Below are 27,276 nucleotides of genomic sequence, written 5' to 3' on the forward strand. Positions count from 1 at the left end.
TTATTGATTTTAACGACAAGATAATTCAAAAGTATCCTTCCTTTCAATTCATTGATTTATGTGGCAAGGTAATCATTGATTACTCTTTCACTTTAATTATTGAATAATAGCATATACATTCCGGTTAAGGATGCCATCTTCAATGATGGGTTTAATCCTGTGAAGGATGTTGCTATTTATTGAACAACAAGTGGCTAGATTTCATTAAAGAAAGCTCCCACTCTTTTATTGAACAATAGTGACTAGAATCCAGATAAGGATGCTCCCACTAAATAATATTGGTTATTTAGTGGCTAGGTTCCATTTATGGATGCTCCCACTATGTCAATGAATAAGAGTAGCTAGGTTCTAGCTAAGGATGCTCCTACTCGATTATTGAATTTTAGACTGGCTAGGTTCCAATTAAGGATGCTCCCACTCAATCAATAAATCTAGAGTGACTAGGTTCCATTCAAGGATGCTCCCACTCAATCAATACGAATATTAGTGACTAGGTTCCAATTAAGGAAGCTCCCACTAATTTAATTCATCATCAACACTAACTTTTAGTTGTGTCTCCTTTATTACTTATTATTCGCACAAGTCATTGTCGAATAATGGTAATATTTATTTAGACGCTTTCAAAGCTCTAAATAGTTCTTAAACAATAAAACATATTCAACATAAGAATTTAATGAAGCAATAAAAGCTAATTAAATTTTAACAGAGATAATAACGTAGAAAATATTTATATTTATTTATTGTGCTTCTATGTAACGACCCGACTTTTCGGACCGTCTTACTTATCTTACTTTTTAAAACTTAAGAAAATTTGAGGTAAATTTTTTTTTTTTTTTTAAACATAACTTAAAATATAAAGTTTGAAAACTCGTAACCTAAAAATAATTTTTCATTTAAACTTGATGAACGAAAACAACCAAAAAGTCGAAGATGCATAATGGAAATTTAAAACCAACAAAATACCATCGTAAAATAAATACCATAAATAAAGTCGTAACCTTTAACGAAATTGAAAAACATAACTTAAACCATGAACAAATAAACCTTGGGTTTGGATTATTGAAAAACTGAAACCAAAGCGGAAGTCTTTTATTTTCGAAAACGGCAACCATAACTCAACCCTCTCGCTATCGTCGCCGCTGATCCACCCTCCTCACTTGTTCATATGTTGTTTACCTACAACACGGACGTAAATACATAGAGTGAGCTAACGCTCAGCGAGAATAACTATAACTCACAAAACATAAGCCATAAAACAACAATGCATGAACCGGTTATTAGTACTTTAAATTTTAACCGTGACATGAGATACCCTATTAAAAGTCTATCGTATTTTAGTTCGGGGGTCCCCTAGAGTAGCCGTACCGATTTCAGTGTACACTTTGGTAACGAACCATGGGGCTGCGACCTCCCATAGTACGCCCCGTCACATACATAAACATATGAGGAACTCTCTATGTGAGCCCGTAGTTCGGCTCGAGAAATTCCTCTAGGTACCTCCGTAATTCAAGGCGGTACGACTCTCTTGCTTACTTAACTTATTAATCGTGTTTATTACGTTAAAAGCATGAGCGACATAAGATAAAAAAACATACATGATAACATAGCTAGAAACATAAGACGTGTTATAGATATTCTAACACACAGCATAAGATAATAACATAAACTCACATATCGTCATATCATATCATAACAAGCACATTCCGAACAAACACGCACACACAAAAATTCACACAATACATAAATACTTCATATCACATAATACATATTATATATATATATATATATATATATATATATTTAACTAATCCGTGTTGCAGTGAGATTATTCTCACCTGGATATCGGAATTACGATCGAAGACCGTCGAAGGAAAATGATGCTCTTAATGACTCGGAACCTAAACGGAAAAGGTTGACTATTACTTATCAGGTAAGAAAAGGATTTAATACATGACTTAGTTTCTGGAAATTTTCAGAAACGAGATCCGACGTGAAATTACTAAAATACCCTTGGCTATTAGGGTTTCGGAGAAAACTGAAACTCTGGAAAAACTTTTGTAAAAAATCAAGTACGTATAAAATATAATTTTGAGCACTTTTTGTAAAGGCATCACGGCCAAAATAATATTTTAACTATTTATTAAAAATAAAAAAAGGTGCTAAGATCAATCTTTAAAGTTTTTGTCAAAAACTGTCTGCGCACCGTTTTGAAAATAATCAGAAAATATTCAGTATTTGAGAAAAATATTTTTTGATTAAAGTTTTAGATAGAAGACATTTAAACCTAAAGTTTCCAAAAAGAATCAACGCAAAACCAAATTTGTTGAATCCAAAGTAAGCGTTTAAAGTCTGAAAATCGGGAATAGGTCTCAGGTCTTTGCGCCGATTTGAAAATAATCGGAAAATATTCTGTATTTCATAAAAATATTTTTCGATTTCAGATTTAGATAGAAGACACTTAAAACTAACGTTTCCAAAAAGAATCAACGCAAAAACAATTTTTTTGAAACCAGCACAAGCGTTTTAAGAAAACGTTTTCAGGGAATCCGAACCAGAGAGAAAAAAAAACATACCTATTAGGAGCTACGAATTTTTCAAACCAAAGAGGAATGGGGGAGAGAGAGCAGAGAAGAAGCGTTAAAAAAGATGAGGGATGCTTAAATAGGGTTTAAATAAACCCTAAAAGCTCAAACCCTAATCCTACTTTTAATATTAATATATTAATTATTATTATTATTATATAGGTATATACGTGTAAATCCTAACCTATACTAACCTACACGCTGACTTAACTTAATAACTAACATACATATAAATATAGATTATATAACCATATATATATATATAATAAAAACATGTGAAAACACATTACGTAATCTATTATAACCAGTATATAATATAAAGTAATATATATATATATATACTATTATACGTTAATTTTACTTTTCTATAAGATATATATATATATATATATATATATATATATATATATAAAAAGTATGTATAATAACTTATTTATAATATATAACTTATATATATTATATCCATATTTTGTAATCTAAAGAGCATAATAAAATTAAAAACACTCTAAAGTACACATAAAAAAAAATAAAACTTCAAAAACTACCACATAAATAAATCATTTACTACTACTTTATTAAAAAAAACTAACGTAACTCGAACATAAAAATTTTAGCTTTTTAATTAAGCTAAAAAAAATTGGGATTTCACAATCTCCCATACTTATTAGAATTTTCGTCCCGAAAATTAACAAAAGTCGAGAAAAACATAAGAATTCTTACTTGGACATACTAAAAATCTCTGAAAAGATCGGGATATCGTGTTTTCATGTCTTCTTCCCGTTCCCAAGTAGCTTCTTCTATCTTATGATTCCGCCATAGCACTTTTACCAAAGGAATCACCTTGTTCCTCAAAACTTTCTCTTCGCGATCGAGAATCTGGACAGGTTTCTCTTCATACGTCAAGTCTTCGTGAACTTCGATGGGCTCTTGGATTAAGTCGTGCGTTGGGTCAAGTAGGTACTTCTTGAGCATCGAGACATGAAACACATTGTGCACCAATGCTAACTCGGGATTCAGGGCTAGACGGTAGGCTACTTTTCCGATTCTTTCTATGATCTCGAAAGGACCAATGTACCTCGGGCTCAACTTTCCCTTCTTGCCGAACCTCATCACACCCTTGAGAGGTGCTACCTTCAAGAACACCAAATCTCCGACTTGAAATTCCAAAGGTCGTCTTCTCTTATCGGCGTAACTTTTCTGTCGACTTTGGGCAGTTCCCATTCGATCACGAATTTTCTTGATAGCCTCTGTTGTGTCTCGGATAAAATCTGTTTTCTCGAGATTATTTTCTCCCGCTTCAAACCAGTGAATTGGAGATTGGCACTTTCTCCCATAGAGAGCTTCATACGGTGCAACGCCGATTGAGGCTTGGTAGCTGTTGTTGTATGAGAATTCAATAAGTGGCAGCCTCTTACTCCAACTCCCACCAAAATCCATGATACATGCCCTTAGCATATCCTCTAGGGTCTGAATCGTCCTCTCGGATTGGCCATCCGTTTGGGGGTGAAAAGCGGTGCTAAACTTCAGTTGCAATCCCAGCGACTTTTGCACGCACCTCCAGAAGTTAGAAGTGAAACGACCATCGCGATCAGAGATGATGGATAGAGGAACGCCGTGCAGTCTCACCACGTTATTCACGTATAACTCAGCCAACTTCTCCACGGAGTACGTGACCTTCATCGGGATGAATCTAGCAGACTTGGTCAAACGGTCCACTACTACCCAGATAGCATCATAACCCTCAACCGTCTTAGGTAATCCAACCACAAAATCCATTGTGATTTGTTCCCACTTCCATTCAGGAACTTCGATTGGCTGTAATTCTCCAGCTGGTCGTTGATGTTCGGCTTTCACTTTCTGGCAGGTAAGACATTTACTGACAAACTTTGCAACGTCACCCTTCATTCCGTTCCACCAAAAGTGTTCTCGGAGGTCTTGATACATCTTCGTGGAACCTGGGTGAACTGAATACGGTGTCTCATGTGCTTCGGTAAGAATTTGCCTTCGTAACTCATCTTCGTTGGGTACACAAATCCGTCCATCGAAAAAGAGTACATCATTCTCCGAAATGGAAAATTTTGACTCTTGGCTTTCCAACGCATCATCCTTCAACTTTGACATCTCCGGATCACGCATTTGCGCTTCCTTGATCCTCTCAAAAAGATCTGACTGTAAGGTCATATTGGCTAATCCTTGTGTGATAATTTCAACCCCTAAATTGTTGATTTCATCAGTGAGTTGAGGAGATAAAGTTCGCATCATCGATAGACTAGCCTCACCCTTCCTACTTAAGGCATCTGCTACCACGTTTGCCTTTCCGGGGTGGTAATGGATACCACAGTCGTAGTCCTTAACCAATTCTAGCCACCTTCTTTGTCTCATATTCAACTCATTTTGAGTGAAAATATACTTTAAGCTCTTATGATCGGTAAATATCTCACACCGAACACCATACAGGTAGTGTCTCCAAATCTTGAGGGCAAAAACCACTGCGGCTAACTCCAAATCATGAGTAGGATAATTCCTCTCGTGATTTTTGAGTTGTCGTGATGCGTAGGCCACTACTTTTCCATTTTGCATTAACACAGCACCAAGACCTGTCTTTGACGCGTCGCTGTAAATAGACAAAGGTTCTCCACTTTCAGGGACTATAAATATTGGCGCGCTGGTGAGTCTTCTCTTCAACTCGCGAAAACTCTCTTCACACTTCTCGGTCCACTCATACTTCTTATCTTTCTTCGTGAGGGCGGTGAGTGGAGCAGCTAATGTAGAAAACCCTTCAACAAATCTTCTATAGTAGCCTGCTAAACCGAGAAAACTCCTGATCTCTGTCACACTTCGAGGCGGTTTCCAATCATTGACGGATTCTATCTTGGAAGGATCAACAGAGATCCCATCCTTAGAAACCACATGACCAAGGAAATGCACCTTATCTAGCCAAAATTCACACTTCGAGAACTTGGCATATAGTTGATGTTGTCTCAACGTCTGTAGTGCAACTCGCAGGTGCTCTTCGTGATCTTCGGCACTCTTAGAGTAAATCAGAATGTCATCAATGAAGACAATTACAAATTTATCCAAGACGTTGCTAAAGATCCTATTCATCATGTCCATGAATGCCGCAGGTGCATTAGTAAGTCCAAACGGCATGACCGTGAATTTGTAATGACCATAGCGGGTGCGAAAAGCAGTCTTTGGAATGTCGTCCTCTTTGACTCGTAGTTGATGATAGCCGGATCGCAAGTCAATCTTTGAGAATACCTTCGCTCCCTTGAGTTGGTCAAACAAGTCATCAATCCTAGGAAGCGGATACTTGTTCTTGACGGTGACCTTGTTAAGCTCTCTGTAGTCGATGCACATACGGAAAGATCCATCCTTCTTCTTCACGAATAAAACCGGTGCTCCCCATGGTGAATGACTTGGGCGGATGAATCCTTTATCCAACAACTCTTGAAGTTGTGTTTGTAGCTCCTTGAGTTCAGCTGGCGCCATTCGGTAGGGGGCCTTAGAGATCGGTCCCGTACCATGTAGTAATTCAATCCCAAAAGAAATCTCACGCTCTGGAGCTAAGCCTGGTAATTCTTCGGGAAAAACATCTACATAATCCTTCACCACTGGCACGTCGTCAAGAGTTGCTTCTACATCCTTAGTCTTATCCACTACCGACGCTAGGAATCCATAACACCCTTTACTCATCAATCTTCTAGCTTGTAATGCTGACACCAACATCTTAGATTTCTTGAGTGGCCTTCCTTCAAAGGTAAAACCTCTCCCCGTTACCGGTTTGAAGATTACTCTTTTTCGGCGACAATCGATCATTGCATTATTCTCGCCTAAGAAGTCCATACCCAAGATGGCATCAAAGTCTTTCATTTCTAAGACAATGAAATCGATCCTTAACTCATGACCACCAATTATTATCGGTACTCTTTTTAAACAGTACTCTGATAATAGCACATCGCCAGACGGTAATGCCGTCCTGAAAACCTTCCTAGTTTTCACTACACTATCGCCTAATTTCCTAGCCAGTTCTAACGAAATAAAACAATGTGTAGCACCAGAGTCAAACAATACTAAAGCGTCAAAATGAGCTATAGGAAGCTGACCTGCTACCACATTCGAAGAGCTGGCTAGAGCATCAGCGTTGGTGTAGGCGTAGATGCGGGCTTGTTGTGGTGGTGGAACTTGGGTGGTTGGAGGTGCTTCTAAACGACCTTGAGAAATCTGTGGCCCTTCGATGGCAGCTTGCATGAAGTTAAGTCGTCCATTCGGGTTGTGCTGCTGATATTGTCCATTCTGAGAGGAATTTGATTTCGGACAATCCTTGAGAAAGTGACCAGGCTGACCACACTTGAAACAGGTCATGGTTCCCTTCCGGCACTCTCTAGGATGCATCTTCCCACAAGTCTTGCATACTGGAAAGGTCGTTCCCTCTACCTTGACCTTGTTGTTGGCGTTGCCACCATTTCCAGGATGAATTCTCTTCTTTCCATTCCCATTCCATTGGGGTTGTGCCTTGAAGCCTTGACGGTTATGGTTAGGCAGGGGATTTCCTGATTGGTTTGGCTTCCTGATGTCGGGTCCTCTGCTTTGACCTTTCTCCTCTTTTCGAGCCTTGTAAAACTGAGCTCGTTCTTCCTTTACTTGGATCAAGTGGTATTCAGCTCGCATGGCACGTTCGAGGCAGTCGGATTCGTTTATATCCATCTTTTGAAGGGTGCTTAGATAGATGACGTCGACGAAACTTTCGTTGTCGACGAGAATCCGAGAGACTGTGCAGTTCGATATGTACAAGGTCAGGACAAGCTCGTCGTCGTGAGGGCCATCTAACAACCATAACTCGCTTTCCCTGAACTCGATCAGGTCGTCGGGTCTGTTCATGAGACATTTGGCAGTAGTTCATGTGATGGTCCGACGTTGGTGAGCCTTTATTAAATTTTCTTAGCAAACATATTGTCACACTTGTTCATAATAATTGTGTAAATAAAAGGTTAGAGACAATTCTATTTTTATAAAAACTTTAAGAACCAAACGTCTAAAGACGCAATAATACATTAATAATTTAATATCATATGATATAAATAACTAGCATGTATGAGAAATTCTTTTAGTTAAATAGTCAAATTTCTCAAATGTCAAACACCTAGCCATGCATTAGATTAGTATTATTGTTACTGTTATGATCATTAATTTTCATTTTTTTTTTCGTATAGGTCACTAAATCCATTAAATGTTTGGTTTTTGGATTGGTTTCTTCGATACCTCATGTGAGTATCTACGATACCTATGAGAGAAAATTAAAACCAATTTTTCCTTATTACCTTTATTAACAAAGAAAAATGATCGACTTGAAAATAGACATAGATTATGCAAATATTGCAATAATAAAAAAAATATATATATATTTACATGAGGTAAAATAACAGGGGTCAAGGTCGGCCAGTGAGACGATGGGGTTTGTCCATAAATTCTTTCTAAATTCAAGGACCGAACACTGTACCTAACTGAAACATTCTGGAGCTACAAAGATAGCATTTGATGATTCCATTTTCCATTCCAACTTTACTTGATCTTGAGTTCAAATATTCATGGAAAGGAGTTTTTCTCAAGATCAGTCACCCATCGTTCTAATTTATCGATAAAAAAGGAATGCTCTTGTTTTCCTTGTTTCAAGCATTGATATACATTCAATGTCTTTCCGTGAAGCAAGATGCTGGTATGTATCTTTATTGTTTCATAAACTCCTTTTGTTTCTTCTTTTTTTTTGGAGTTGACAAAAGTTCCAAGTCAGACATTGCAGCCAGCCGCCATAGTTAGGGCAGTTAAACCAACTCTCATACCAGCTCCCGGTGGTTCATTCATTTGACCGTAGACAATTGCAGTTAATATCTCTTTTTCTCATGACTACACTTCACTTGGAGGGAGCTTCCCACCTTCCAGTTCGAACACCCAACATACAGATGCAGGCCCCTTAAATCATCTTGAATACTATTTATTTCTTACCAGTCCGATGCTTCTCCTAGTTAGTACGGTTCATAGCGCCAATAGTTAGAGCAAAACAGCCGCTACTTACTATTTATGTAGCTATTATTGTTAGAAACCAGACTTTCCCAACTCAATTCCTGGATAGCATTAATGCACAGTGAGAGACCGGATTGGACTCTTTGAATTACCATTAGAAAGTTGAGAAAAAGTACATTCTAATCGATCAAGAAATCCATGATTAAAACTAACTGAGCAACGTACCTATAATACCCCAATAGATTCATGATAGGAGGAGGAGCCGACCTTTAATGGTAGTCTTTACATTTTTCCTTTCACTCGTAGTATGGGGAAGAAATGACATTACATTCATGAATAACATCATTAACTCTAGAACAAGATATCAATGCAAGATACCAAATTTGTGGAGTAGCATGAAAATAATTAAAAATGCCTTTAATGATTTGTTGGTTCCTTGTCGTTTTTATGCATTCCATCTAACGCCGTTTGATGAATCTTATGCCGTTTATTAAACGGCACAACTCCACACGTTGAAAGACGTTTCGTTGCTGCTTTCGTGATGAACGGTGCGTAAGCCACTACTACAAATATGGGCATCAGGTGCGACAAAAGTCGCACCTGATGCCCACCGAGTCGCACCCGATAGTACTATCGGGTGCGACTTTAGGTGCAACTAAGTCGCACCTAATAGTCCGCAGCTAATACTATTGGGTTGACATGTCGCACCCAATAGTATATACTATTAGGTGCGACACTATTGGGTGCAACTTATCGCATCTGAAGTCGCGCCTATTTTTCCGTGGGAAATGAGGGACCCAATTGTGAAACTCCGAATCTTAGCCTTAAAAAAAAAAAAGATAATTAGAATTTGCTTGTGCGAGGAACCCTTATTTCAGTTATATGGGTTGGTGGTATGTATGTTTTCTTTTTTTTTTTCTAATTGTTATGCTGACTTCAATTTTAGGTTCCGGAGATAATTTCTCTTTAGGACAATTTAAACCCAATTAATTTTATCAGGAATCATCTAAAAGGCTATAAATATGTACGTATATATATGTGATTTTATTTTTTTCAAGCTATTATGTTCGGTTAATATTTTATGCATATGTATACGTGCCGATTTACTTTATATATATATATATATATATATATATATATATATATCATCAAAATAACATATTAGTGCAATGTATAAATTTATAGTACAAATACTTTCCGATTACTTACTTTACAAGTATAAATATATATATATATGTATATCACGTTTATCTTTTATCAAGTTTACCTTTTATTAGTGGAATGTATATACATATATATATATGTTGTCGGTCCGTCTCGGATCGACAGGGACTAAGGCGTCACCTCGACCCATGCGACCGGTGCAAGGCCTCGAGCGGCGAAACCTTACCTCGGCCTTTGGCCGGCCTAAACCAATGGCCGGGCCAAAGGTCAGCCGGCCGGCGGCCGGCCATATGCTCCGCCGGCCAGCGGCCGGCCATATGCTCCGCCGGCCTGTCGCCGGCCCAAAGGTCAGCCGGCCAATGGCCGGCCATATGCTCAGCCGGCCAGCGGCCGGCCATATGCTTGGCCGGCCTGTCGCCGGCCCAAAGGTCAGCCGCCCAATGGCCGGCCATATGCCAAGGCCGGCCCTCCTCCATGGCCGGCTCTCCAAGGCCGGCACTCCAAGGCCGGCCCTCCTCCAAGGCCGGCCCTCCTCCATGGCCGGCTCTCCAAGGCCGGCGCTCCAAGGCCGGCCCTCCTCCAAGGCCGGCCCTTCTCCATGGCCGGCCCTCCTCCAAGGCCGGCCCAACCTTGCTCACTCGGCCAAGGGGTCTTCAAATCACCCCTTGACTGCCTATAAATACAAGGGTCCTTCCCTTGACCCAGGTAATCCATTTTTGAGTCCCGAAACGCTGCCGAACTCGTACTTCGCTCGTTTCGCTCATCTTTGGCCTCTAAACACCCCTAAAACCTCTATACTCCACCTCAATCACACTAATGTTGAGCGTCGGAGAGGTAAACAGGGGCACCCCCCCTGTTTCCCCTTTGTAGTTCACGTGTTCTCTACTCCTTTTCAGGTACTCTGACGAACTCAAGGGACATCCACAGCTAAGGGACGACTCGGGATACCGGGTCCGACACGCTCGAGTCAAGACGAGACCACTTGGTCCGGCCTTGGGTCTAACCGTCTGCGACTCCTAAATCGTTGTCCGAAAAACAGCGACAACATTTTGGCGCTAGAAGGAGGGGATCTCTCGACCTTGGCAACACATCCCCTCTACCGGTTTTCTTTTCACTTCTACGACTCTCGAAAGATGAGTCGTAGCCCCGCCACCTCCGTGGGCGCCCGAGCGACTAGCTCGAGGCGCGACCTCCAAGGCTCTGCGCACCGTCTCGAAGGGCAACCTCGTGATAACGAGAGCCAGCCCCGAGACCCGGCGAATGACCCCGAGGCCGCAGTCCGAGAGGACACGGCTCGAAGGCTCGCCGAGCTCTTAGACCGCCCCGGCGTCACCGGCGCGCTCATCGCCGACCTCCTCGACTCCAACAATGTCGATGACATCAACCTCGAGACCGACCTCGGCCACCTTGCTCACGAAAGTGGACACGCGCGCACGCCTCCAAGGGGACACCCTCGGGCGGCCGCGTCAAAACGTCAACTTTCTGGTGAGCACGCACACGCGCCCTCGAGGGGACACCCTCGGGCGACCACGTCAAGGCATCAAAGCTCGCACAATGCCCGAGGACGCTTGACCTCGAGGTCCCGAAAGGGACGCTCCAAGCTCACCATCCGCGTCCAAAACCCTTGTGAAGGTGACAACGTCGATGGTCTCGGCCTCCGCCAAAGGCGTCGCCTGAATGATGCGCCCTTAACAAGGGTGATAGGGACGGCCTCCGGAGACTTGAGAGACCGCCTCAACTCTCAAAGAGAGGATCCCGAGTTCGACTTGAGAGAAAAGCTCAACGCCCGACGCGAGACCGCGATCATCTTGGGGCAGCAACCACCCAACATTGATCGAGCACTCGACCAAGAGCGCGCAGCCACGCTTGTGATGCCGGCCGGTGGTCCCGAGTCACGAAGGAAAAGGCGCCGGAAGGGTCAAGTCCCTAACGACCACCCTTCTCCAGCTCCGAAGCGATCCTTCGTCCCGCTCAACACAACGCCCGACCGGATCCTGAGCTTACGCCGCGATAAGCTGGGAAGCCCCGCTCCACTCACAAAGGACCCCGCAAAGCGAGATCGAAGCAGATTCTGCGAATACCACAAAGATCACGGGCACGTGACGATCGAATGCAAGCAGCTTAAGAAGCGAATTGATTCCCTAATTCGAGTTGGGAATCTCAGGGAATTCGTCGCATCTGCCAGCAAGCCGTGATTGTCGCGACTTCGACATTTAAATTCACGCCCGAACTCGATCGGCTTCGTGGTCACTTTCATTTCGAAAATGTAATTTCCTTTTTTCAAAGAAGGCCAAGTGCCATGACAAACTGTAATGACCCCCTTATTGCAATAAAGAGTTATTTCACACATGAAAAAAAATGTAACGCATACTATTGTATACCTCTAACGCGAGAGTTTCTCAACCTTTGTCTCACAAACGCAAGAAACTCGGGGGGCTAACAGGGACCAGCGCTCAATCAAAAAAACAATTCAACAACAACTCAAAAAATAAAAATAAGAGAGACTCTTCACATGTCTCCTCGAGATGAATTCATTCCTCGAGTCGAGCTACGGGTCCGCGAGTCGACCGATACTCCTCGCGCCGACTCTTCACAAGACTCCTCGTACAGGCTCTACGTGAGTCCTCGAGTCGAGTTCGAATCCACGAGTCGACTGATACTCCTCGTGCCAACTCTTCGCATGTCTCCTCGAGATGAATTCATTCCTCGAGTCGAGCTCCGAGTCCGCGAGTCGACCGATACTCCTCGCGACGACTCTTCACAAGACTCCTCGTACAGGCTCTACATGAGTCCTCGAGTCGAGTTCGAATCCACGAGTCGACTGATACTCCTCGTGCCAACTCTTCGCATGTCTCCTCGAGATGAATTCATTCCTCGAGTCGAGCTCCGAGTCCGCGAGTCGACCAATACTCCTCGCGCCGACTCTTCACAAGACTCCTCGTACAGGCTCTACGTGAGTCCTCGAGTCGAGTTCGAATCCACGAGTCGACTGATACTCCTCGTGCCAACTCTTCGCATGTCTCCTCGAGATGAATTCATTCCTCGAGTCGAGCTCCGAGTCCGCGAGTCGACCGATACTCCTCGCGACGACTCTTCACAAGACTCCTCGTACAGGCTCTACGTGAGTCCTCGAGTCGAGTTCGAATCCACGAGTCGACCGATACTCCTCGTGCCAACTCTTCGCATGTCTCATCGAGATGAATTCATTCCTCGAGTCGAGCTCCGAGTCCGCGAGTCGACCGATACTCCTCGCGACGACTCTTCACAAGACTCCTCGTACAGGCTCTACGTGAGTCCTCGAGTCGAGTTCGAATCCACGAGTCGACTGATACTCCTCGTGCCAACTCTTCGCATGTCTCCTCGAGATGAATTCATTCCTCGAGTCGAGCTCCGAGTCCGCGAGTCGACCGATACTCCTCGCGACGACTCTTCACGAAACTCCTCGTGCAGGCTCTACAAGAACCCTCGAGTTGAGTCCCAAGTCCACAAGCCAACTAACCATTCCTCTTGCAGGCTTTACATGAGTCCTCGAGTTGAGTCCCAAGTCCACAAGTCAACTAACTATTCCTCGTGCAGGCTCTACATGAGCCCTCGAGTTGAGTCTTGAGTCCGCGCTCGCCGCCCAGCTCGTCGGCCGAAAGGCAACGAGTTACAAATGGGTTCAAGGCTTGCGTCCGCCAGGGCGTATCTGGTCAAGCCAGCGCCCACGGGAAACCTCGCCACACAAATGTGGCATCGCGCTCGTCGCCCAGCTCGTCGGCCGATAGGCAACGAGTTACAAATGGGTTCAAGGCTTGCGTCCGCCAGGGCGTATCTGGTCAAGCCGGCGTCCACGGGAAACCTCGCCACACAAATGTGGCATCGCGCTCGCCGCCCAGCTCGTCGGCCGAAAGGCAACGAGTTACAAATGGGTTCAAGGTCTGCGTCCGCAGGGCGTATCTGGTCTAGCCAGCGTCCACGGGAAACCTCGCCACACAAATGTGGCATCGCGCTCGCCGCCCAGCTCGTCGGCCGACAGGCAACGAGTTACAAATGGGTTCAAGGCTTGCGTCCGCAGGGCGTATCTGGTCTAGCCAGCGTCCACGGGAAACCTCGCCACACAAATGTGGCATCGCGCTCGCCGCCCAGCTCGTCGGCCGACAGGCAACGAGTTACAAATGGGTTCAAGGTCTGCGTCCGCATGGCGTATCTGGTCTAGCCAGCGTCCACGGGAAACCTCGCCACACAAATGTGGCATCGCGCTCGCCGCCCAGCTCGTCGGCCGACAGGCAACGAGTTACAAATGGGTTCAAGGCTTGCGTCCGCAGGGCGTATCTGGTCTAGCCAGCGTCCACGGGAAACCTCGCCACACAAATGTGGCATCGCGCTCGCCGCCCAGCTCGTCGGCCGACAGGCAACGAGTTACAAATGGGTTCAAGGTCTGCGTCCGCATGGCGTATCTGGTCTAGCCAGCGTCCACGGGAAACCTCGCCACACAAATGTGGCATCGCGCTCGCCGCCCAGCTCGTCGGCCGAAAGGCAACGAGTTACAAATGGGTTCAAGGTCTGCGTCCGCAGGGCGTATCTGGTCTAGCCAGCGTCCACGGGAAACCTCGCCACACAAATGTGGCATCGCGCTCGCCGCCCAGCTCGTCGGCCGACAGGCAACGAGTTACAAATGGGTTCAAGGCTTGCGTCCGCAGGGCGTATCTGGTCTAGCCAGCGTCCACGGGAAACCTCGCCACACAAATGTGGCATCGCGCTCGCCGCCCAGCTCGTCGGCCGACAGGCAACGAGTTACAAATGGGTTCAAGGTCTGCGTCCGCATGGCGTATCTGGTCTAGCCAGCGTCCACGGGAAACCTCGCCACACAAATGTGGCATCGCGCTCGCCGCCCAGCTCGTCGGCCGAAAGGCAACGAGTTACAAATGGGTTCAAGGTCTGCGTCCGCAGGGCGTATCTGGTCTAGCCAGCGTCCACGGGAAACCTCGCCACGCAAATGTGGCATCGCGCTCGCCGCCCAGCTCGTCGGCCGACGGGCAACGAGTTACAAATGGGTTCAAGGTCTGCGTCCAAAAAAGACGTGCAAATCGATTATGCCTTCGTTGGCAAATCGAGAACATAAGACGCGCACAACAAAACAAAGACGTGCAAATCGATTATGCCTTCGTTGGCAAATCGAGAACATAAGACGCGCACAATACAATAAAGACGCGCGAATCGATTATGCCTTCGTTGGCAAATCGAGAAAACAAGACGCGCACAATACAACAAAGACGTGCTAATCGATTATGCCTTCGTTGGCAAATCGAGAAAACAAGACGCGCACAAGACAACAAAGACGTGCAAACCGATTATGCCTTCGTTGGCAAGTCGAGAAAATAAGGCGCGCACAACACAATAAAGCCGTGCTAATCGATCACGCCCTCATTGGTAGATCGAGAAAATGAGCCACGCACGATCAACCCGAAACAAAAAGTCGTCCCTCGCGGCGCCCAAAGGCCATTCCTCATGACGCAAACCCGAGAGCGTTTATCCCGCATCCGTATAAAGAGTAGATTTTGAGTTTCCACTCGATCTACGCTCGACCGGAAACTCGGGGGGCTAATGTTGTCGGTCCGTCTCGGATCGACAGGGACTAAGGCGTCACCTCGACCCATGCGACCGGTGCAAGGCCCGGCGAAACCTTACCTCGGCCTTTGGCCGGCCTAAACCAATGGCCGGGCCAAAGGTCAGCCGGCCGGCGGCCGGCCATATGCTCAGCCGGCCAGCGGCCGGCCATATGCTTGGCCGGCCTGTCGCCGGCCCAAAGGTCAGCCGGCCATATGCTCAGCCGGCCAGCGGCCGGCCATATGCTTGGCCGGCCTGTCGCCGGCCCAAAGGTCAGCCGCCCAATGGCCGGCCATATGCCAAGGCCGGCCCTCCTCCAAGGCCGGCCCTCCTCCATGGCCGGCTCTCCAAGGCCGGCCCTCCTCCAAGGCCGGCCCTCCTCCATGGCCGGCTCTCCAAGGCCGGCACTCCAAGGCCGGCCCTCCTCCAAGGCCGGCCCTCCTCCAAGGCCGGCCCTCCTCCATGGCCGGCTCTCCAAGGCCGGCGCTCCAAGGCCGGCCCTCCTCCAAGGCTGGCCCTTCTCCATGGCCGGCCCTCCTCCAAGGCCGGCCCAACCTTGCTCACTCGGCCAAGGGGTCTTCAAACCACCCCTTGGCTGCCTATAAATACAAGGGTCCTTCCCTTGACCCAGGTAATCCATTTTTGAGTCCCGAAACGCTGCCGAACTCGTACTTCGCTCGTTTCGCTCATCTTTGGCCTCTAAACACCCCTAAAACCTCTATACTCCACCTCAATCACACTAATGTTGATCGTCGGAGAGGTAAACAGGGGCACCCCCTTGTTTCCCCTTTGTAGTTCACGTGTTCTCTACTCCTTTTCAGGTACTCTGACGAACTCAAGGGACATCCACAGCTAAGGGACGACTCGGGATACCGGGTCCGACAAGCTCGAGTCAAGACGAGACCACTTGGTCCGGCCTTGGGTCTAACCGTCTGCGACTCCTAAATCGTTGTCCGAAAAACAGCGACAACAATATATATATATATCACGTTTATATACATATATGCACATACATCACTCTTACCTTTTATATATAGATTTGGTTACATAATGGTGTATTTTGCTATGTCAGCGTAAGGTTTTCAAAAGGAAAGAAGAAATATGTATGTAATGATGGCTAATAATGGCATGATTATGCAATAGTCAAATCAAAACGTTCTTCGTGCCAATTGGTATTGCTATGCACGTTAGGATTGTATTCAAGGCTTGTTTTTTCTCCTCACACACACTTCAACATTCTCTCTTTCTTTTCATCCTTTTCAAAAAAAAAAAATCATAATTTACCTAGTAGTATTTTCTCTGAGTTTGATGTTCCTACAAAGATCAAGGAGCATCCTATACGATTAAATTATTCAGAGGTATTTTCTTCCCTATGTGACATATTTTACATGATAACATTGATTGTTACATTTTTTCTTACGAACAATACTCAATACTTCTTGTTTTGCAAAGGTTTTTGAGAAGTAACATAAATGGTTACATTTGTTTTTTTTTTTAAAAGCTACGTTTAGAATTTCGATCTGAATATTTTATACATGAATATTTAAGATGTTTTCAGTATGTGTTTTAAATTTCAGGAATTTTGGATGAACCATTTTTATTCTAAAAATCTTTTACCATCGGTACGTAGAACCTTTTTTATTATGATCCAAACAGCGTGTTTTGATTTTAATAAAATAGCTACAAAACGAATTTTGATTTGAATTTTTTATACCAAAATATTCAAGATGTTTGTAATACATATTTCAAATTTCATAATTTTTGGAGTAACTTTTTTGTTTCTAAAATTCAATTTTGATCAGCGCACATAATTTTATTTTCGGTTTCAAACAGCAAGGTTTTGATTTAAAATAAAATAGCTAACAGAGGAATGGTGATTCGGAATTTTATATCAGAATATTCAACATGTTTTTAGTATGTCTTAAAAATCATGTAATTTTTGGATTAACGATTTAATTTATAAAAATAAATTAAACGTTTTGCGCGAAGTTTTATTCCTGTTTCAAACAGCGAGGTTTTATATTTTTTAAAATACTTGCAAATCGTATTTTGGCTGGAATTTTGTATACAAGACACCTATATATGTTGTTGTTACATAGAAAAATAATTATGATGTTTAAATTAATGGAAGAAATTTTGTTAGTATTTATTTTAACAAGTGCGCAGATCTGTCCCGTTTTCTCTAAAACCCAATTTTTAGACAATATAAGTTTTAATTATATTTCTTCATGTTGGATTCCGATTTTGGAACTTTCACTGAAGAAGAAAATGTTTAAAATTTTATTTCCTATTCTCTGGAAGTTTTCCATAATTTTTCTCGGAAATTATTTTTCTTGCCGAAATCTTCGGGCGAAGGGCATTTTCGTCTTTTTACTATTGAGTATCGTCTTTGTGTTTTTCCAGAAACCTGGAGATGTTCAGAATTGATTATTAGGACCTAAATTTCATTCTTTCGTTTAGGTCCCGAGCAAAGTACTTTTTCCAATCGTTCGATAGTTTAAAGTCGCACGTTTCCGAAACAAGGTGAGAATAATCTCACTACAATACGGATTAGCTTAAAATTAATTACGATGAGTGTGTGATCTGATTTGGTTAATATGTGTTATATGATTGATTGTGTGATATTTCTTATGTGCGTGTATATGTTATTGAGTGATTTGTGATTATTATGTCATGTTTGGTTATGATGAGTTTATGTATGAGTTTAGTACAACTTTGGCATAACATGTTCTATTTATTAGCATGTTTCATTTATGTTTATGTCATATGTCATCTTTGTATGTAACGCAAATAATCAAGTGATAAGATAAGTAAGAGAGTCGTACCGCCTCGAGCTACGGAGGTATTAAGAGAATTCTCTCGAGCCGACCTACGGGCTCATAAAGGGAGTTTTCTCATATGATATGTTATTAGATGGTGCGAACTATGGGAGGTCGCAGCCCCGTAGTTCGTTTCCAAAGTGTACACTGAAATTGGTACGACTACTCTAGGGGCACCCCGAATAAAATATGATAAGAATTATGATACGAAAGACCATGACACTGTTAGAACTAAAACACTAATTAATCGGTCATGCATTGCATTACTCATCTTTTTGTGAGTTATAGTTATTCTCGCTGAGCGTTAGCTCATATTATGTGTTTTCGTCCGTATTGTAGGTAAGCAACAAATGAATAAGTGAGGAGGGTGGATCAGCGGCGTTCGATGGCTAAGGGGTTGGGTTACGGTTCCGCTTGCTTATTTAAAAGACTTCCGCTACGAAATTTTATAAACAATCGGTTTGAGATTTTTATGCTTAAGCTATTTTCCAAGTTTAATTAGTTTTGAAAAATTGAAGTTGAATTTTTATGGTTTAGTTTCCGTTGAATATTCCAACCATCTACTTTAGTTTGGAATTTCGAATTAAGTATTTCTCTTATTTTCATCAAATGTTTTGTAAGATTTCAAGTGTTGATTATTTTCAAAGTTTTTTTATTTTAAAGTCCAAACTTTATAAATATATGAAACGATGTAAAAAAAAAAATTATCCACTATTTTTTTCTAAGTAAGAGAATTAAGATAAGAATGACGGTCCGAAAAGTCGGGTCGTCTCACCAATACCCTACCCGCCAACGTATTGGGTGCGACTAGTCGCACCCAATAGCCTAGCCGCCAACTTATTGGGTGCGACCAGTCGCACCCAATACCCTTCCTGCCATAGTATTGGGTGCGACTAGTCGCACCCGATTCCCAATTTATTTAAAAAAAAAAATTTACAAATATTAGAATTAGAATATAATATTATTAGAATTATAAATTAATATTATTAGAATTATAATTAGAATTAGAAATTAATATTTCATATTAAAATATTTTTAATATACAAGCAACTAATACGAGTTTGTTCGCTAATATAAAAATATACAAGTGCAACTATTTTCGTTGTTGCCTATACAACTTATCTATAGAGAAATTTCCTCTTCCTCCAAATAAGTTGCCTCCGCGGCCACTACTGCTGCTTCCTCCTCGGCCATTGCCGCTACCGCTAGGACGATCACGCTGAAACTCCGCAGAACCTGGCGTTTCATTATCAGCCATTGCCGCTGATGTCGGCGTAAGGGAAGCCTGAGTATGCATCTGTGTAAACGAAAGCAGCTGTCGCTGCATCTCTTCCATCTGCATTTGTTGTGCCGCCATTTGAGCTTGTTGTGCTGCCAACTGAGCTTGCAACTCGGTATACAGTACTGGATCGGCGCGTGACTGAGGTGACGAACCAGACGAGCTTCCATCTTGAGCTCGAGCCACACTCAAAGCCCCAACTGGTGTCGTGGGTCCTATCCCGACATCCCAATCACGGCGTGGCCCGAGAACGTCATGCATCGCATACTCTTCTGCGCGTTCGAGGCTCACCTCTTCGCCTCTCTCCTCCGCTTGTCGCAAAATATCTGCCACTTGGGCGTTGATTTGCGCCTTTACAAAAAAACCAAATAAAATTACGTTGTTGCAAGACTTGCAAGGACAACGATATCGGCCATTTTCGTTCGGTTGTCTGCTTGCAATGCGGATAAACTCGTTAACCCCTGTTTTATACTGCAAGCTCAACCTCTCGTTCTCGGTAACCCAATCTCTATTTGGATTAGACATTGATTTCGCTGAACGAGAAAGACAACGAGAATTATTAATTAGCATTGAAAGTCCGATCTTACTAAAGGACCGAGAGCGAATTTAGAAGGAATGAGAGAGAGACTGTGAAAGGTATCTTATTTTTTTAAATTGGATTATAGAAATTGTGGGAAAGATACTAAAGCGCCTCAAAATCCTGGAAACAATCCTGGAAAATGGATTGTTTTTGAAAATCGACTGTTTCTAGTGGATTTCGATTCTAATTGGTTCAAAACTCTACCGAAAGTTTGGCAAAGTTTCCCCTATAATATTGTTAAACCAAAAACCTGCAAACTACTTTAAAAACATTTAAAATCCATCCAGAAAGTATCATATTAATTAACTAAGTCCTAAACCGAGCCTCCGTGGCTCGGTCACAACATTTTATCAATATCTATAAAACAATCACTCAGTAATTAATTAATTACAATATCATAAACAACTAAACTAACAACTAATTAACCAATTTGATTTCCATTACAATTTCAATTTCAAAATAATATTTAATCTAAACTTTTACAATTACAATTAATTTCAACTAAACATTAACCTAAACATATTACTAAACTAATTATAAACACTATATATATTAACAATTATAATTACATTAATTAATACATGTTACTAAACTAATTATAAATACTATATATATTAAACACATATATAGAATTTGAAACTAAACACACTAAATTACTAATTAATAATTATTAACACTAATTATATATGCTAATTAAAACATACTAAACCATTTAAATTTTGTTTTTCTAATTAAAACTAATTAATAATTATTAACACTAACTATATATGCTAATTAAAACATACTAATTACTAATTAACACTAATTATATATATATAATACTAATTATTAATATATATATATATACACAAAAAATATTATACCTTAGGCGGCGGAGGAGATCGGACCGGCGCGGAGGAGCGAAGGCGGAGGAGAGGACCGGCGCGGAGAAGCGGCGCGGAGGAGCGAAGGTGGAGGAGAGGACCGGCGCGGAAGAGAGGACCGACGAGGAGCGGCTGCGGAGGACCGGCCGACGCGGAGGAGATGACCGGCGCGGAGGAGCGGCTGCGGAGGAAAGGACTGACGGAGGAGGAGAAGACCGGTCTGAGAAGAGCGGTGCGCGGACTTGGACGTCGGAGAAGGCGCGCGGACTTGGACGTCGGAGAAGACTCGGAGAAGAGAGAGGGAGAGACAGAGGGAGGGAGAGAGGGAGGGAGAGAGGGAGGGAGAGTCGCAGAGGGAGAGAGAGAGGGAGGGAGAGTCGCAGAGGGGCTATTGGGGCTGTTGTGAAGAAGATGAAGAAGACGCAGCTGTTTAAAAACTAACCCTAGTAATCAGGTGCGACAAAGTCGCACCTGATACTCGAGTAGGTGCAAAAAAGATAATAGGTGCGACTAGTCGCAGCTGAAAGTAAAAAAAAAATAAAATAAATAAATACCACGTCAGACAAATGAAAAAAATGAGGGGGAGAAGTTGAGCGCTTATTTTTTTAAGACTTTCAGGTGCGACTAGTCGCACCTGAAAGTTTTCAAAACTATTGGGTGCGACTAGTCGCACCCAATACCACTTAAAATCAGCGAAATTTTTTTCATTTTTGGAGCCCTTTGGGTGTGACAAGTCGCACCTGTTGCCCATTTAGGTGCGACAAGTCGCACCTAATGCCCCTCCGCACCAGAAAGACTTATTTGTAGTAGTGAGCGCAGAGCTCAAAAAACAAAGTCTGAGAATGAAACACAGAAGTTTAAGACTCGTCGCAGCTGGTTTTTTACAGAGCCAACGAGTATTTTTTCTAACGAGTATGAATACCGGTATAGATGCACCCCGTACCTGTTGTCATTCTTATACACGTTGAAACTTCCAATTTATGTTTACCCAAAGGGAAACCTATTACTAAAAAAAAGAGAAACTTTTTAAAAACAAAGTTGCCGTTTTGTAAGAGAAATTCGAATTTTGATCTACATAGTTGACATGACTTATAAATCTTAAGCACATTAAAGACAAAGACAAGGATAAAGATACATTACGTAACTTCAACTTATGAAGAAGTAGCCAATCTTTTGCATTGTTGGATAAAAACTCTAGCATTAGTTTTCTTTCAAACAAAATCACAAACCAAACAAAAAAACAAGCCCAAATAATTTCTTAAAACACAATCTATATCAAATGAAAACAGATTCACTATTTCAATATATATAGAATCTATATAGTCTTAGGTGCAACCGGTAACAATGGAAAGTTTATTATTTTCCATAGCCTTTTTGTTGCGAACAAAGCGACGAAACCCCTTCTGCAAGGAAACCGCCGCAAAGGGCTTCACTTTTGAAAAGCATTTGCGGACAATGATGAATTGAAGCAAACTGGTAGAAGATCAGCTTGTGTATTCGCTGACCCCAATCCCCACCCCACTGACCTCTAATAACAGAGTGCTGTTTTTACCGGGTTTGTTTGATATTAGTTTGAAAAAAGATCCAGCATGTAGAAGTTTGGGATAATGCACTTCAGCGATCAGCGACCACTGATAAGTGAGGGAAAGTGAGACCCACCTATTAGGTGGGTCCCACCTAATGTGAGGGCATACAGCGGTCGATGATGCTTATTACTGCTCAGTAGTTTCTACTTTCTAATGACTATTTTGTTTGATGATTGTTTGGTACATGTGTGTGTGTGTTTTTTTTTTTTTTTTTTTTTTTTTTTTATATCTTTATGGGTGTCTTTTAGGGCTTTCTAAATCCATTCTGTGTATTCAATGAGCAAGATAAGATACCGACTTATATTCACCGGCTAAGATCGATACAGAGTAGGGATGACATTATCAACCGATACTCATTTTTTCGCCCGTTATCCCTTCGAAACAGATCGGGTAATACCTGTTCGAAACGGGTTAACGGATAATACCCGTTTAACATTTAAAAAGGTACAAATCTAGGAAACTTTTACCCGACCCGTTAGCCCGACTCATTATAATGATTTTTTTTAATTTTTTAATATATTTTTTTTATAAATTAGATACATTACAACCCGTTAAATTCATTTAAATTATTTGTGTTGTAACATTATATTTTGACTATATTGTAGTTTTTAAGTTATATTTAGATTTTTGAGTGGTTAATTTTAATTTTTTTTGTACTTTTCTAAACTGGGTTAACGAGTATTGAAATTTCACAAAAAAAAAAAAAAAAAAAGTTATAGCACAAACACTCAAGAAAATTTCTAAACAGGGTCTAGCATTAGTTTTCTTTCAAACAAAATCACAAACCAAATAAAAAAAACGAGCACATATAATTTCTTAAAACACAATCTATATCAAATGAAAACAGATTCCCTATTTCAATATATATAGAATCTATATAGTCTTAGGTGTAACTGGTAACAATGGAAAGTTTATTGTTTTCCATAGCCTTTTTGTTGCGAACAAAGCGACGAAACCCCTTCTGCAAGGAAACCGCCGCAAAGGGCTTCAATCCCTCCGACATCGGGAACTTTGTCCAGCAATTTGTCAACACGCGCTCCAAATCCACGGCCATTAAAGCGAAACCCTCGACTTTCGTGTGACATTTGAGGTTCGATTTCGAAACCGGAAATTCCGAGTACGAAGTCGTTCTCAGCCTCCACTCCAACAGCTCTTCTCCCCAGAAATCCTCCTTTTGAATTCGCTTCGTCGGAGAAGTCTCGCTCCCGAGGCTCCACAAGATGCCTTGTGTCACAAGCAACAAGAAATCAACGGGCTCTTCTTTGCGAATCACGTAGCTCTTCTCCGCATATACCGCCGGCTTTGCGTATATGGATATAATCTGGTACATGTGATCGTCCATGTTTTCTAGAATCGGAACCTAAAAAATAAGAAAGAGAAGATTATTAAGGTAACGCTAAGTTGACCATGTAGCCAAGAAACTAAAAAATAATAATAATAAATAAATAACGAAAAAAACCTTTTTCAAGATTGGGAAGCAGAGGAATTTCTTGATTGACAATCCAAGTTCGGTGGGAAGAATCGACATGAGATTTTCGACGTCAATGTCTTTTCCTTCAGCCAATCTCAGCCCTACATATCGCAAGATCTTCTTCTTCTTGTCGGCCTCAATCTCATTTTTTTTAATCCAAAGCTCAGTGTTTCCGTCGCGTCTCTTCACATTCATAATCTTGGTCACCCACGACGAAAAGTTCTGATAAAAAGTTTCCATACAAATGAGCGATTAAACTTTCTTGTAATTAATGGTAAAAAGAAGAAATTTGGATAAATTAAGTTAATATCCACAATTTTTATACAAAAAAAGGAAACTAACTCACTTAGACTTTCGCAATTGCTGTTTAACCAGCTTTCAGTAAATATTAGGTAAATAGCCTTATACTAGTTGTATTTACATATTTTCTTTTCTTTTTTGTTGTTGCAGTTAAGTTTTTTGACCTTGTAAATAATAGCTAATGACTATTTATCAAAAACTTACTAAAAGTTGACTAAATAGCAAACTAGATATGTAAATAATACTATATATCTAATGCACCCGTTTTTATAACTTAAATAAATACTTATTCCGTCTCAAGATCAAGTCTAAAAAAGTGCATGACATGATCCAGAGCATCATTTTTAATGAACTTGGTATCTGCACAAAAATATTTACGAGACGATTATATTTAAACCAGTTGAGAGACATACTTCTCGTGATTTATGTTAATTAAACATTGTATATTATTAATTAACTGTGGACCACATTTTGTGGTTATTAATTAAAAATACACGGTATGTGAGTTATAGAAGAAATCCAAGTTGGACTTTTATTTAATTTTTAATGTCTCTGTTTTTTGTAATAATGATAACATGAATCAAACCTCGCTGTCGTTGTCACCGCGCTCTTCAAGAAGAGCCAAGAGGCTCTTAACGTCGAAGTCATTGTCGTTTTTGATGGCGTGTTGAAGGTATTGAATCACAACTTTCTTCTTATGAGGCGGAAGATTGTGGCTCGCCAGAAAGGAGTTGATTTCGGGGAGCTTGACGCTGATCTTCTTTCTTGCTTCCTCTGATTTTGTGGTCGCCAATTGCATGTACGTCTGCGATAACAACAATTTTTCAGACCATGTTTATGTGTTAAGAGAGAGTGAGTGTGTAGTAGATGAATGAACCTGTAGATTTCCGATGAGGTATAAGAACAAAAGCAATCCCGTGATTGAGATGAGAATTGCAAACAGGTTCTCATACGCATTGCTTGTCGTCTCGAGGTTCTGCCCAAACGAGCTGCCCAAAAAACAAATCATAAACATAAGAAAACTAAAAATAGAAAAGAAAGTGGAAGTATGTATGTATTTACCTGAGATTTGACAAACCCCACCAAAAGCTGCGAGCGAATTTGGAGGGGAAATCATATTGCTGGAGAATACCCGACTCCACAGCATCGGAGAAGATTCCAAAGTCAAAGGCGGAGGAGTTTTTCGGGTCAACGGAGCAAAAGTTTTTCAAGTACGTCATGTTTCTTATCAGAGTCGGCGATTCGCAGTTGAAAGAAGGCTGTTTATCGCATATCGGCCTTTCTCCGCATGCCTGGTGCCAACACGTTGTCTCTCGGAATACTGAGTTAAAGTACCAAATTGCCCCGAATACCTAAAACACAGAATTTAGCAATTTAGCCATTTGTAACTATTAACAAGATCAAAATCATATTTGTAGTTGCAGACTTACATGGGCACCAATGATGTAATGCATAAAGAAGAAAGTTGCGCGGACCCACACGTGGCGAGCCAGCGAGTCGAGACCCCTCCCGAGCTCTTTGGCCGATAAATACACTCGAATGAGTCGCGGGACATATTGCAAGATAAGAATTGAATTCAAAATCCACCTCGTCGGGAGGTATCTTGATTCGGCAAACTTCGGAAAGTATCCCACTACGATCTGCGGGTGAAAACCTTACTTTAAGGTTAACTCGAAAAGTTTTTTAATCGGTTAAAAATAGCCAAAGGTTAATTCTAACATAATTTATTTTATTATTAGAAATGACTAAAGATTAAATTTGACCGCTTAAAATGATTAAATTTTTTAAAAAAATATGTCGAGTTAATTAACCTTTGACTAAATTTAACTTATATTTCGGATTGGTGGACTATTTTTTTTTAATAAAATGAAATTTTGACTATTTTTTAAAAACATGGTAAATTATTGGACTACTAGCTTAATTGTCCAAAAATTATAACATTTTCATTCTTTTTTATACGCTGTTGCTAAGCTCAAAACTTCAAATTCCGGCTCCGCCACTAAATACAACAACCCTACTATAGCGGTATTCCTCTTTCGAGTGTAATAAAAGAGAGTAATAATATTTTTCATTTACTAAAAAATTACTCAACAACATTTTGAGAAATGTATATATATAAGGGCTGACCTGAGGGATGGGAAGAAGGGCTAAGATGTTGACGAGCAGGTGGAACCACGGAAGCCCCGAAAAGAGCGACAGTCTGAGGTTGTCGGCCATCTTCCAGGCGTTTCGAAGGCGCATATATATGTGAAGCAGCGAATATATGTCGGTCAGGGTTCGGAGAACGAGAGCGACGTGTCTCATGCGATCGTCCACGGCCAGGCATTTCTTCTCGGTGTTTATGATCGGAACGTAGAGGAATAGCGGGTCGATGATCAGCCCCAACACGCACGTGGCCAGGAATACCTTGTTCCACGTGTGTGGATACCAATTCCACGGGTTCACCAGCTTCGCGAGCTTCTTCGAGTTTCTAGAATCTTCTTCTTCTTCTTCTTCCTTACGTGAACTAGTGAATGCAGTCATGGCTGTTGCTTCTAGCTAGATAGCCTATATATGAAATGAGATTATAGTAAGTACTTTTGCTCGAACACAATGAGTTGGCTTTCTTGCTGGACAAACCAAGTTCGTAACACATATATATAGCCGTAAGAGAAAAGAAATAAATAAAAACAGGATTTTTTTTAAGTCGCAATCAATATTGAGTAGCCGTCGTTCAAGAACCAACCTCGAAACACAAATGAGAGGAATATTCAACGTTTATATTCTGTATTTGTCTTTTGTCTTTTTTCAAGTCCCACTTGAACAAACTAATTTAAAATTCGTAGACCCACAATTGTTTATTTTTCGTTTCTTTTGGATTTTTGTTTTGATATATAACTTTGTAAAACAAAAAGAAACCATGGGATAGAGAACGACGGTATAGAGAAACAGTGGGTGCGAGCGAAGAAAAAAATAAAACTCTATTGAACTCTAGTTTGTGAGCAAGACGTAGATATTGATCGGTCTCGATAAAATTTATTGT

The 27,276-nt window shown here is 41.7% G+C and overlaps 1 protein-coding gene across 1 annotated transcript; it reads right to left on the minus strand.

Moving 5' to 3' along the window:
- Positions 1 to 23,232: 23,232 nt before the first annotated feature.
- Positions 23,233 to 26,790, minus strand: LOC149403091 (cyclic nucleotide-gated ion channel 1-like). The gene is made up of 7 exons (XM_089609726.1): positions 26,382 to 26,790; positions 25,685 to 25,894; positions 25,317 to 25,606; positions 25,132 to 25,243; positions 24,841 to 25,059; positions 23,943 to 24,176; positions 23,233 to 23,843 (listed from the first exon to the last, which is right to left on the minus strand). Exons 1-7 carry the CDS (start codon positions 26,775 to 26,777, stop codon positions 23,367 to 23,369), a joined length of 1,938 nt encoding a protein of 645 aa, XP_089465852.1. The 5' UTR covers positions 26,778 to 26,790; the 3' UTR covers positions 23,233 to 23,366.
- Between the last annotated feature and the right edge of the window lie 486 nt (positions 26,791 to 27,276).

The sequence above is a fragment of the Urtica dioica genome, chromosome 3 (genome assembly GCF_054948205.1).
Source record: "Urtica dioica subsp. dioica isolate 48M chromosome 3, U.dioica_male_clone48M_v1_H2, whole genome shotgun sequence".
NCBI lineage: Eukaryota > Viridiplantae > Streptophyta > Magnoliopsida > Rosales > Urticaceae > Urtica > Urtica dioica.

Coding starts and splice junctions, on each gene's coding strand:
- LOC149403091 (XM_089609726.1), bottom strand. CDS start 26,777: ATGACTGCATTCACTAGTTCACGTAAGGAAGAAGAAGAAGAAGAAGAT. Junction 25,895..26,381: donor CCCTTCTTCCCATCCCTCAG/GTCAGCCCTTAT, acceptor TTTCACCCGCAG/ATCGTAGTGGGATACTTTCC. Junction 25,607..25,684: donor ATTACATCATTGGTGCCCAT/GTAAGTCTGCAA, acceptor TCTGTGTTTTAG/GTATTCGGGGCAATTTGGTA.